Genomic DNA, 12,782 nt, shown 5'->3' with positions numbered 1-12,782 from the left:
GAACTGGAAAACCTCATCCTTAGTGAGGTATTCCAGAAACAGAAAACATGTGTTTTATTCCTCATATTAAACAATATATAGTTCCCTATTCCTAAAACCTTATTAGGCGTGGGAAATATGTATTAATGCGTGAGAATTACTAATGGAATGTCATACCAATTTTTGTATATATACATTCTTAACATTCAAATTTTATTTAGACCTGAGATTGGAGATATGAATCAGTAGTTAAGGGTACTGTCTTTTCTTGCAAAGGACACAGGTTTCTTTCTAGCACCCAAATGTCAACTCACAGCTATCTACAACTCCAGATACAGGTAATCCAATGATCTCTTCTGACATCTATGGCACCAAGCATGCACATGGTACACATACATGAATTCATGCAAGACACTTCTATACATAAAACAAAAATTCAGTTAATGTACTTGTCATGTTTTACTGTGTAGGGTTGAATACGCATGTACTGTTGGATAGCTAAAAAATTATTAATATGGATGACTTCACAAAAGTTTTACTGGTAAAAACATTAATGTCTGGGCTGGACAGATAGCTCAGTGGTTAAGAGTACATGCTGCTTTTGCAGACAATCCAGGTTCAGTTTCTAGCAACTACACGTTTTCTAACAACAGTTATGTCCAGCTCCAGGGAATCCAGTGCCTTCTTCTATGCCTCTATGGCACTGCACGGTCGTGCAAATGTGCACTCACAAACACACATAAAATAAAAACAAATAAACCTTAGAAAAAAGAAAATGATAAGATCTACTGTCAGTGATGTGCAAGAATATACTGTAATTGACTTAGTTACAATTAATTTGCAGTTAATCTCTTAAAGCATTCCTCTACCTAACTTAAACTTGTCTCCTTTGGTTGCTATTCCCCCAACTCCAGCCATTCCCTGGTAACATCTGTTCCATTCTGCTTCTATCAGGTCAGATATTATCTCTCTACATGTAAGGGGGTTGGCACTGCACTTGTCTTTCTGTGATTGCTTTATTTCACTTAACATTCTAGCCTCCAGATTCCTCCACATTGCAGAAAAATGTTAACTGATGAAGGAAGATACAGTCTGCTGTGTGTATACACCCAATTTTCCTTATTCATTATCAGCCTCTAGACTTAGGATGATTCCATATATTGACACTTATGACTAGTAATGCAACAAAGATGCCTTTTATATGTATATCCTGTACTGGGATCGCTGGATCCCATTGTAGTTTTACTGTCAGTTTTGCGAGGAACTCCATGCTGTTTCCCATAACATCTGTACCACTTAACAACAAAACTAACAGTGTACAAGAGGTCCTTTTTCTCCACATTCTTCCCACATTCAGCAACTTTCATTTTCCATGTTTTTGTAGTATCTGTTTATGTTCCATGGTGGAGAGTGTGTGAATTCATCTTCTCTTTCCCTTCCATGTTTGCTTAGCACACCAGTGTTGCGCTAAGCCAAACACTCATGTCATTCAGGACTACCAATGGCATTTCGCACTGCATTGAACTTATATTTCTTCAGCAATTTATCATACACACCATTAGCATTGACACACCAAGCTATTGTAAAGGTATGGTGGAAGAATAGTACCACCTTGATTTCGGTACTGTAGATGGTACCTCAAAGATAAAGAAACAGTTGTCACTATTTCGTCACTTGGCCAAATTCAGAGTTTGCCTCTTGACTCTTGACCATGCTGAGGCAACATTTCTCTCATTGTCTTTAAGAAGGAATAGGTTCACCAGAGAAAAGAGGGTGACTAGAAAAGAGGGAGATGCTTAATAGCTGCTTCTTTGGTTGATCGACATACAAGAAACAGCTCACGTGACCTGTTTTTTTTTTGTTTTTGTTTTTGTTTTTGTTTTTGTTTTTTAAGAATTCTTCTCAGAGCGTCACTAATAGTGTCAGGGGTTGGCTACATCCCATGTGGTGGGTCTCAGGTTGGGTCAGGCATTGGTTGGCTATTCACTCAATATCCACTCTATTTTTGTCACTGCATATCTTGTAGACAGGGTAAATTTTTAGAGTCAACTACCAGGGCCCAGGAAGGCTTGGAGAGACTGAGGCATCAACCAAGGACCATGTATGGACTGGACCTAGGCCCCCTACACAGATGTAGTCGATGGAAGTTTGGTCTTCATGTGGGGGAGTAATGGAAGTAGGGGCTGTCTCTGACATGGACTCTGTTGCCTGCTTTTCAATCACTTTCCCCTGGTGGGGGTGCCTGGCTAGGCCTCAGGAGATGAGGATGCACTCAGTTCTGATACACTTCCTGTGTTGGGGTGGGGTGGTGGTGGAGCTCCCGTTTTCTGAAGAGTAGAGAAGAAGAGCAGGGCATAAGGGAGAGAGAGGGGGTATAAAGAGAAGAAACAAGGGGCTATGATTGAGATATGAAGTGAATAAATAAATTTAGAAAAAGGAGAGCCAACAAGCTATTTATGGATTGATGATTTCCAGTTTATGAAACCTACTAATAAAGTTTTAGAGATGTGACTTTTATAGTCTGAAGTGGCCAATGTGTATTTGAATGGGATAGAACAATAACAAACAGCAAATCTCACTCTTCCTTGTGTAATCTCTGTGTGTCTGTGTGTGTATGCATGCAAATTTCATCTGTTTTTTTTTTTTGTAGTTTTGAAAAGCTATTTTCCTTTTACTTTTATCCACAGGGAAGTCACAATCCTCTCTTTAAATAGCAGCCGGTTACCATGGAAATCATTCTAATGCCCCTGAATCAATATTTTGATTTTGCTGACATTTCAGGTAAAAAAAAAAAAAAATAAGAAAGAAAGAAAAAGAAAAAGAAAAGACAGGCTAAGATGTATAGAAGTCACATTTTTTTTCTGTTATGATGTTGACAGCTAAGAGTTGGTAAAGAAAACATGAGCTCTATAATAAGCTCCAGTTAGCTCCTAATTATAAAGAACTGGGGATTCATAAAAGATCAATCTACATATTTAAATAATACTGGATTTGAGTATGGATGTATGTGCCCATGCATTTAGACTCAAGAGGTTTTTTTTTTTTTTTTTTTTTTTTTTCCCATCTATGAACTGGACCCTGATTCAACCCTGTCATTATTATTCTAATAACCTATTAGAAAACAGTTGGCTATATATAGCTTTGAGATTATTGCTTTCTTATGAAGTCCAAAGAGAAAAGTAAATTTGCATAGCTAATGCTGTTCTTCCTTTTACTGGATCCTAACCATCATGAGGTCTATGTAAGACCCTTATACACCCACACAGCTAAGGGCGTCCCAATCTATCTTGAGAGTTCTTTTCTAAACAGAAATGCTGAATTTGGGCCTGGTGGTCCATAAGCATCAGAGCCTGTCAAGTAATTTCTACACCTAATTTAAATCTTTGCTACACAATCTGAGCCACTTTCTCATGTCTGCCTTAAAAAAAAAAAAAAAAAAAAAAAAAAAAAAAAAAAAAAAAAAAAACAATGATGACAGGCAGATCTCTGTACAAAGTGAGTCCAGGACAGTCAGGGCTACAAAGAGAAACCCTGTCTCCATTTTTTAAGGTAACTGACAGCCATCCAATGTTGCTTCTGCACCCCTAGTTTCACTCTTTGTACTTCACTTTCCCCTCTTCTTAACAAGACTGCCCTGGAGGTTTGTATCCTACATTCCTTCGAGGAGTTCATTGCATGACATGGCCTTGGGGCATGGCCCTTGCTATTTCTTTAGCTTGAGTTATCTCAGAACTTTCTATGTAGCCCAGGCTTGTCTCAAACTCCGGATCTTCCTGTTCTAATCTGCAAAATTCTTTAAGCCCAGAATGCCCCACTATTTCCACTTTGAGTTGTATAAAGACCTCATCCCTCAAATATTCCTGTCTTTGAATCTATAATTTTCTTTGGCAAGCAACCTGGTGTAATTGATGATGTGGTTCTGGCAGCATAAACAAAAGATGGCTGACTTCTGGACATGGGGATCACACAGAATAAAGAGAAATTGAAGTTGTCATGTTTAAATATTTGAGAAAATTTAAGAACAATGTTTAAAATGTTCCAAGGTCCTGTCACCACCCAGCCCTTATTAACAGGGAAACTAAAGGTCTGCTGTTTCCAGAAGCATAAAAATGTAGTGCTTCAAAGTCAAAGGTTCACCTCTAACTCTGAACAATGAGAGCAGTTCTGATTTTTTTTTTTCCAAGACAGGGTTTCTCTTTGTAGCCTTCGCTGCCCTAGACTCACTTTTAATGTGCAACCAGGCTGTTTGCAAACTCACAGAAATCCACCTGCCTCTGATTCCCTGAGTACTGAGATCACAGACTAGCACCATCACACTCAGCTAGAACTCTAAATCTAATGGATGCTAAGAAATGAATGTAAACACACACACGCACACCAAAAGCCCACTATGATATTCTTTCTTGTATCTAATCAAATTGGAAGCTGCACTGAGGATTACCAAGAGCATAGATAATTTGTACATCCTAGCTAGAAACATTTCTCTCTGTAAAAATAATGTTTCTTTGAGATTAGATGCCACGGAAGTTAGTTAGAATGAAGCACTGAAAAGGTGAGCCTGGAAATGCAGAGAACATACTGTGCTGTGGTCTGAAGCGCTCACACGTATGTGCACACATGGTGTGTTTTTGCTTATATCCGCTTGTTATATGCACATTCACATAGACATCTAGGTGTGGACAAACAATATTAAAGGTGAAAACTGTTCTTTTAAAATGGAAGGATTCGTTCTTTCTCCAGGTATCCATCCGCACTATTTAACAACTCGCTGAGACTATATCTGAGCAGCAATAGGAGGAAGATGTGAGAAGAATGAAGGGCGAGACAGCATGTCACCCACAGGCATTGTATCTCTTGAGAGTCAGGCCAGGAATCTCAGCTGGCAAAGAACTGGTACTTGAGGAAGCGGTGGCATGACTTCTTCTCCCCGCGAACAAACCTGAAATGTGGTACTGTGAGGTTCAGGGAAGATTGAAACTCAGGGACAGTTGGGTCAGAAAAAAGGCCACAGGGCTCAGCAGAATTCTGCTGTAGACTCGCCATTGGCAGCCCGGGGGACCTTGAGCTATACCTCACAGCTGACACAGGTGTCTGAATGGCTTGGAATGAGGGATAGAAAGCTATGTACCACAACATTAAAGTGCTGAAAGCTTAAGCTTACTGTTCGAGAAGAGGTGTCTTTGGGAGGCAAGAGGGACCCAAGGGGAGAGCCTCCCTAGACAAGATTGCTTAGCATTCTTATACTCGCTCCTACCACATATAAAGCATGTAATATCAGAAGACACGATTCCAAAACCTTGAGGAGGGCTTTATTTGGAAATCACGCTGGCTCCTGGGCTTTTCAGCAGAGCTACAGAAATGAATTACCACTCTTCATAAACAAGCCAGCCAACGGCAATTTGTTATAAGGGCCTGAACTGGGGGACGGCTGTGTCAAAGCCCACTTAGGACGCCACTCCAACCAAAGGGCTTTTTGAAAATGCTCAGGTAAGCTACGGGCTTCTTTATTCCAGAAGGGCTGAAGGGTTTGTGAGATGTAAGGCTAATGTGACCAAATTTATATTCATAACCCTGAAGGAGCTATGGTTGATTTGTGTATCTTGTAGCTGAGAGGAAAAAAATAAATAAACTACAAGGAAAGAAATCAGACTTATGAAGCAGAGACTGAACTCCTTAGCTGGTACATATACACAAGAAGGGGAAAAAATGTCAAAAAAATGGTCATTTCTAACAAATATGATAATAAATTTTTCTTCTTATATTTTCTACATTAAAGTCTCCTCCATAAGATTTTCTAATGATCATCCAAGACATCTTTCAACTATGTAAATAGGAAATAAACGCAAGTAAGAAGATATAAACAGCAGATATACTTCTAGGCAAAAGTAATTTTTGAATGACTCAAAGCCTTAAAGGGGCTGTGAAGCTTACAGATTGCTTTGTCCATTTTGTTTTGGTTTTGCACTGTGGACTGAACTGGGAACCCTCACGTACGACTGCAAGCGCTCAGCTACCGAATTGCACCGCCCGCCCTGTCTGGCTTTTCTGATTTCACATATTAAATAAGACTGTTTGACAACACACCATAATGCGTCCTACCCTTGTTGTTCCTTTCCTGGGACCCAGGGGAAGGAGACAGGTGCCCAGAAGCTGAAGCCCTTGGAGATGAGTGGGAAGTTGGCATGGAGAGTTTACCTTCTGCCCTCTCCAGAGGTCTCCCGCTCTTACTCGCTGCAGTGCTGTTGACTGTCTCCGAGGAGGTGCTAAGCTTGGTGCTGGGGTCTCGCTTGGGCTTCGGAGGCGGCTGTCTCCGGGATCCACAGCTGCTCTCGTCCTCAGTGCCCCCGACAGAGTGCAGGGACTGAGATCTCACAGTGAATCCACTGGAGCAGGGATGTGGGAGTCGGTCCTGAGGTGCAGGCATCGTCATGAACCCCATGCGGAAATGCTTGCCCGCGTAGCTGGCGTCCTGGCTTCGGCCTACTTCTCCCCCTATGCTGTAACAGAGAGCAGAGACCACATGTGAGGCCAATAGTGGGCCAGGATATACGTGAAAGCATACATACCGCCAGCCTGTTCTCGAAAGGTGAAAATTCTCACTGGTACATCATGTTACATAGGCCAGTCTTAAATGGCATGAAAACAGACTATATACTTTTAAATAAATTCCTAACAGTAAAAACAAAACAATTTGATTCAGCTCAGTGTAACATGTGTCCGCAGGCATCTTTATCTCCAGATGAACCTAATATCTTATGGGGGAAAATACTGTAAACTGTCTGCAGCCACTAATTTTTTTTAAAGGATGTTGAGGTAAATCTTGTCTCATGATTTAAGAAGTATATGAGAATTTGGTGACAACATACTCCAGACCAGCTCCTGGTGATTGACTGGGTCCCCATTGTACTCATCAATACCGTCTCTAATTTGCCTGCTTAATGTGTTGAGAAAAGGGACATAAAGGTTCCGTTAATGAACACTAGCAAGAGAATGAAAAAGCCAAAGGTGGAGGCTGGGGAGGAGCAAAAGGCAGCAGGATGGAAGAGAGAACAGAGAGAGGGAGGGACAAGGAAGACAGGGCAGGAGAAGGAAAGAGACTGGGATAGATCCTGGAGAGAGCAAGAAGATGGGAGAAAGGGAGTGTGGGAGGGAAGAAAAGAAGAAAGAAAGGAAAAGCTAAGAAGGGAGGCAGTAAAGGCCTGAATGATCATGGCTGCATCACACTGTTGTGAGACTCTAATCTTGCATATATACCACAGGCAAACCAAGGAGACCAACACCAGAAGGCCTGCTAACACTCCCATGCCCGCCCATTCCTTCAGATGATTCATGGCTGCAGCAATCCATGTTGATAATCCTGTGGCTAGTCCTGCGTCCACTCTGGTAGAATTTACTGTGACAATGGCCACTCTCAGCTGCTCCATCGTAGTATCGAATTCTCCAGTCCAATTATCTAAAATATAGCTCGACAATTGTTTAGACAGATTTGCAGCACAGGAAAAATTCTCATGTTGTATGCTAGCCATTGAAGCAGGACATTCTCCCCAAGCATGGTTGGATACCATAAAAAGCTAAAATGATACGCTCAGGATGCGAGGCTAAGCACTGCACTCAGGGTCAGCCGCTTTGGACCCAGAGAAGAGCATGTCTGATTGCATGCGGGTTGATGCCCCAGGTCCCGCCTCTTAGAAAAAGGTATTGGACGGGTCTGATGCTCTTTGGGTGGATGACACCTAAATGAACAGCTGTACAAAGTCCCAATTTATTTCTAATATCAGAGATCAGACCTCTACTCTTGCCTGATGCGTCTAAATCAAAAAGGGGGAACTGTAGAGAGCTGCAGAATGCTATGCCTTAAAGATGGAGCTGGTTTCCGCCTTCCACCTTCCAGATGGTGAGTGCTCTCTGTCATGAACAACTCCACATTTGGCTAAGGCCGAGGATCTGGCTTGCTTCCATGTATGTGGACCTATCTGCATTGCCCCCGTGGCACGCCTGGGTTGGCTACCCAGAGGCTATTTAAGCTGTGGGCTGGCTTTCCCCGAGGTCCGAGGATTGTTCAATGTTCCTGAATAAACTGCATTGAAAAAAAAAAAAAAAAGAAGGGAGGCAGGAAGGCAATTGAATGGAGGAAGAAGGAAGAGGACAGAGTTCTGGAAGAAGAGGAGAGGAAACACATTTCAAACTGATGACTGAATTGTCTATCACTTCGTTTTCTAGGAACATTCCCACCCCGTGATGTTTAAAAGATGGTTCCATTAAGCAGAAAACCCCACCTCATACAGTAGAAACTTTTAACAGTGAACAAATGACCTATCCTCATGTGACTAACTTCCTAAGTATTGAGTTGTAAAAACTTTCCAAATTTACTATTTTTCAGATTCTACATGGGAAAATATTCAGGTTTGACATGGTAAGATTTAGAAATAAGTAACCCTCTCGGTTTGAAGTTAGTTAACTACAAAGGAAATACTTTTGGGTGTCTCTTTCTATACCGTATGCAATGGAAAGTCTATGAAGAAAACAACATGAATATATATGTAAGCTTTCAGAAGAGAAATTATTTTAGAGCTTTCTCTATATATTAAGCTCATTTACTTAAAGGAAAACCTAATAGAAAAATCATGTACAAAATATTTGCTTTTCACTGAAATGTGTCAATCATGAAAAGAAACTTGAAGTATATGAATTTTGTAAGCTTGTTGAGTCTGCCTTTCTTAGTATATAGATTTATTTAGAATTATTACATTTTTATTTTATCTTAATTTCCATAATTAATCCAATTCAAAGTTAGATATTTCATTTATTATGTCTTTCACACCATTATGACATTCATTGCAACTCTAAAATTTCAGGGCCGTGAATATATTTTAGTAGTAGAATACTCCTTTTGCATAGATGAGGCTCTAGGTTCAATTTCAAACACCAATAAATAAGCAAACAAATGAATAAATCAATGAGTAAATAAGTCCATACATTTTGAAATCCAAACTGTGATAAGAACAATAATGGGAATTGAAATGTTTTTCTTCTTCAAATGAGAAGTATATGTATATTGTGGGAAAAGCTACAAGAAGCCACAAGATTCCAATAGTTTTTTTCTAGCATTTACTCAGAAACTAATTCGCTACACCAACATAATTTTATATCATTTCTTGCTTCATATTTTGAGTTAGTGTTTAGACACTACATGTAGCATAGTAACATGGATGCCAGTGATAAAGAGGGGCCATGGACATGCAAGAGCTCAGACGGCCTTAGCATGTCAGTGAAGTGAATTTTTACATAGAAACAATAAGCAACCTGTTTAATGTTTCTGTGCATTTTTAATTTCTGTGTTTGTTTCAGGAACATCAGTCAAGACACAGATGAAAGGTTTGCACAGAGTGTTTTGAGAAAAAAGTCATTAAGAATTTCTGGGAAAATGAGCTTAGTGTTTGGGAGGAGTCTTGACAGTACGGGAAGATTGCAATCTGTGATGACATGGCTTTGATGTTCCCCACAGAAGATGATGTATTTTATTTCATCTAACTTTGCCTTAAATTATTTTTTCATCTACGTGTCTCTTCCTCATTTCCGTTGTATCTCTGAACAAAAGCTGCTATAAAGATTTATGCAGACAGCTGCCTCTTTGCCAGGAACACACTCACCTGGGGAGATCGATGCATGTGTTAATGCACACAGCCATTTGCGAGAGAGTTACTAGAAATAATTGTATCAGCAATTTATCTGTTACCTTTGACCTAAATAGAGCCTGCCTCTTTTCCCAGACAGATAATTACCTCTGCTGCCTCATGACACGATTATCTATGTATCAGCACAGAACAATTTTGTATAAGGCTGCTTTTGCTTATAAATTTCCTTTCACACACAGTGTAACACTTCTTCCAAGTGGAGTACAACATGTGCTTCAAACAATAGCAGGTAAAGATACAAGTTTAGTCTGACATGGCAGGAGAACACACAGTGAAAAAAAATGTGACTAAGAATGAGCTACATATGCATGGGGCCTTTGTTTATGTCAAGGTTAAGGACGAGCAGTAAGGATAATGACACAGCTAAATGCAAGAGACGTAGAAGGAGGATGAGTCCATCGCACACTGGTGATCATGGAATGAAGCACATTATCCACTTCTGGATCTGCCGAATATCTGCGGGTGTTTTTTAAAAAGTATGCCAACTGCAAACTACCCCAATCCCGAGGGTTAAAAACGAGTCGCATCTGTTGCATTAGTGTCTGTAATGACCTATGAGTTTGTGCCTTTAGAACTTCGCCCATGTATTCTAATGTAGTCAGTCCAGAACCCTAGAGAGAAGGCTTCCATCAACGAGAAAATAACTGTTACAAAGAGACAGAAGAAACAAATGTGAGGCAAAATGCCACAGATTTATCAGACAGATCTTTTTAGGTTATTTTGAAGTAACAATGGTTCATTACCTGTAGTTCTACCTCAAATTCTGTCTTCATTCCACTGTCAGCCCCTATTGGGTTATAATGTTCTTCTGACAGGAACGAATGGCTTTGGCAAAAACACAGTGACCACTAAGACCATTGTTCATATGCGGTGTGTAAGCTTTCTTTTATATCTCGCTAATTACAACTAGTGATGTACTTTGTTACAGGACAGTGTTGAAAGTAGGTGGGTATGTATGCCCCTCCTCATAAGTAGAGAATCAAATACCTCATATGACAGAGAAATGTCATGTGTGGTCGAGGTCTCCCTGGATCAGAAAAGTTACAAAGATGGATGAAGTTAGTTACAAAATAACAACCAGCCTACCTGAAGACTTTGTGTTTTCAATTTGCTGTTCATTGGTTGTGTTAAAAAAACAAAACAAAACAAACTTATATGCTGGAAATGCAATCCCCCATTGCATTTGGGGACTGTGTTGGGAAGTACAGTCCAGTGCTAGGCATTTCATCAGAATGGTTCCATTGAAAAAGGATTTGTATTGATTATAAAAAGGCTAAAGATTTGCAGTTTAACGTATTGTACTCCTTTCTTTCTGTGATGCCTCAGACCGAGTTATAATGAAACCAGAAAGCTCTTGCTATATGAACCCCTTTGATCTTGGAATTCCCAGCCTTTACAACAGTAAACACCAATCAGTGTAAGTTCCAACTTTAGTGAAAGGCTCTGTCACAAACAAAGAAACAAACGAACAAAAAGAATGCAGAGTAATAGAGGAAGACGCCTGATATTGACGTCTGTCTTCCACAGATATGAACACGAGTGAGTCTATATACATACATCATTGGATACAAATAAATAAAACAAGAAGCATCTTCACAGCTCATAAAACCACAGACTTTGAAAGTCAGGAACAGGTAGGATGGCTTTTCCAACCAAGAAGTGAAAAATATATACGAACATGATAGGTAGTTTTGGGCATTTCTTGGAGTTTTGGCCATGAGCCTTGGCCTTTAATAGCTGAGTTATCTTTCTATCCCATTGTGGTGTCTCTTGATCCTCCCTTGCTCACTTGGTGACTTTGAGTGGTCACATGCAGCAACCTCAGTTCGTGGAGGTCACGGTCCCAAGAAATTCCAACTTATCATCAAAGAGACTAATCTTGTGACCAGCAAAGCCATCAAATATGTTCACAATGGTCCAGTTAATTAATCAGCAAGGACAGGATGCTGAGGATGTGGCAGCCTCTATGCAAGCTGCAGTGGTTGTGAATATAATTTAAGTCACTGGCTGCGTCCTTCTCAAATTTCACTCAGGAGTCAGATGGGAACGAGCAAAGTACTGAGGGGTCACTTCAGCTGCACCTTGAGGACAACATGTGGCTGCTATGAACCAAATATGATTCAAGGGGAAGTCTTCTCAGAGGTGATCAGTTGACTCCCAGCATCCAGCTACAATCTTCAAAGCATACTGTAGTCTTCTAGTCTGGAAGCTCCTAGCCAGTGGACAGACATGTGAGCTGTGAGAGCTTGCTCCTGCTCCATATGTGAAATCTTTGTCTCTGTTTTCCCATAGCTACAGCATAGTCTCAGGATCTTCCTGTCCAACTGTCTCTCCTTCCTATTCTCCTTTTGTAGGTAACAGGACTTCAGCAAAGCTGAGCTTATATCACCACCCTTGTATCTCCTTCTCTTCATCTCTCTCAACCAAGCTCCTCAGTAAAACTCAGTTTCTGCTTCCTTGGGAACCCTGATGTAGCATATGACATAGTGAAGCCAAATTTTTTTCAGACCAGGTTTTACACTAAACCTTACAAAATTATCATATTAAAAAACAGTTGGGAAAGAAGGCTGGGAACACATCTGCCCCCACTAAATCAGACCAATGCCATAGGCACAGTCTAGAGTGTCTGAAGGTGATCCAAAGTAAAGACTTTGACTTATTTATTCATTCATTCGTTCATTTATTCATGCTGTACTTTGTTGCACATGCTCTATCAGCACTCTGCCAATAAACAGGAGCTCCAGCCCTCACTATAAAGGCAACACACACTTCCCTGGGTGGTGATTTAAGATGCTAACAATACATGTGACCTATGAAGTCATATGTAGTACCACAGGTAACAGTATGTGCAGAGAAGCCTGCCCACTGTGACATAAAAGTCCTGGCCCTCCGTGCTGCATTACCATAAGAGCCAGTGACTTTTGCTCTGTGTGTTGCCGATACTCCTCTTTTCTGGAAGTATACCTTTCTCTAATAAGCTGCTCTACTTCCTGTACAACTGTGTGTCTCTGTTCATCGGGGACACAAGAACCTGGAGATCCTCTGAGAGATCTGTTGAACCCCAATGTCCACCACTGTTAATACGACCTGTGAAACTCAGAAACCAAA

General features: G+C 40.6%; 1 protein-coding gene across 5 annotated transcripts in view; it reads right to left on the bottom strand.

Annotated features, from left to right (window-relative positions):
• The window catches only part of Nyap2 (neuronal tyrosine-phosphorylated phosphoinositide-3-kinase adaptor 2), a 271,105-nt gene that overhangs the window by 149,625 nt on the left and 108,698 nt on the right, over positions 1 to 12,782 (bottom strand). For 2 of the 5 annotated variants that reach the window (XM_060368703.1, XM_060368704.1), the window contains exon 4: positions 6,064 to 6,476. In XM_060368703.1, coding sequence (XP_060224686.1) covers positions 6,064 to 6,476 — 413 coding nt within the window. The remainder of the gene's footprint in view (positions 1 to 6,063; positions 6,477 to 12,782) is intronic. The other 3 variants (XM_060368705.1, XM_060368707.1, XM_060368706.1) reach the window with 2 other exon arrangements.

The sequence above is a fragment of the Meriones unguiculatus genome, chromosome 15 (assembly GCF_030254825.1).
Source record: "Meriones unguiculatus strain TT.TT164.6M chromosome 15, Bangor_MerUng_6.1, whole genome shotgun sequence".
NCBI lineage: Eukaryota > Metazoa > Chordata > Mammalia > Rodentia > Muridae > Meriones > Meriones unguiculatus.
The sequence above is the reverse complement of the archived record's forward strand: the minus strand, read 5'-3'. Positions and strand labels throughout refer to the sequence as shown.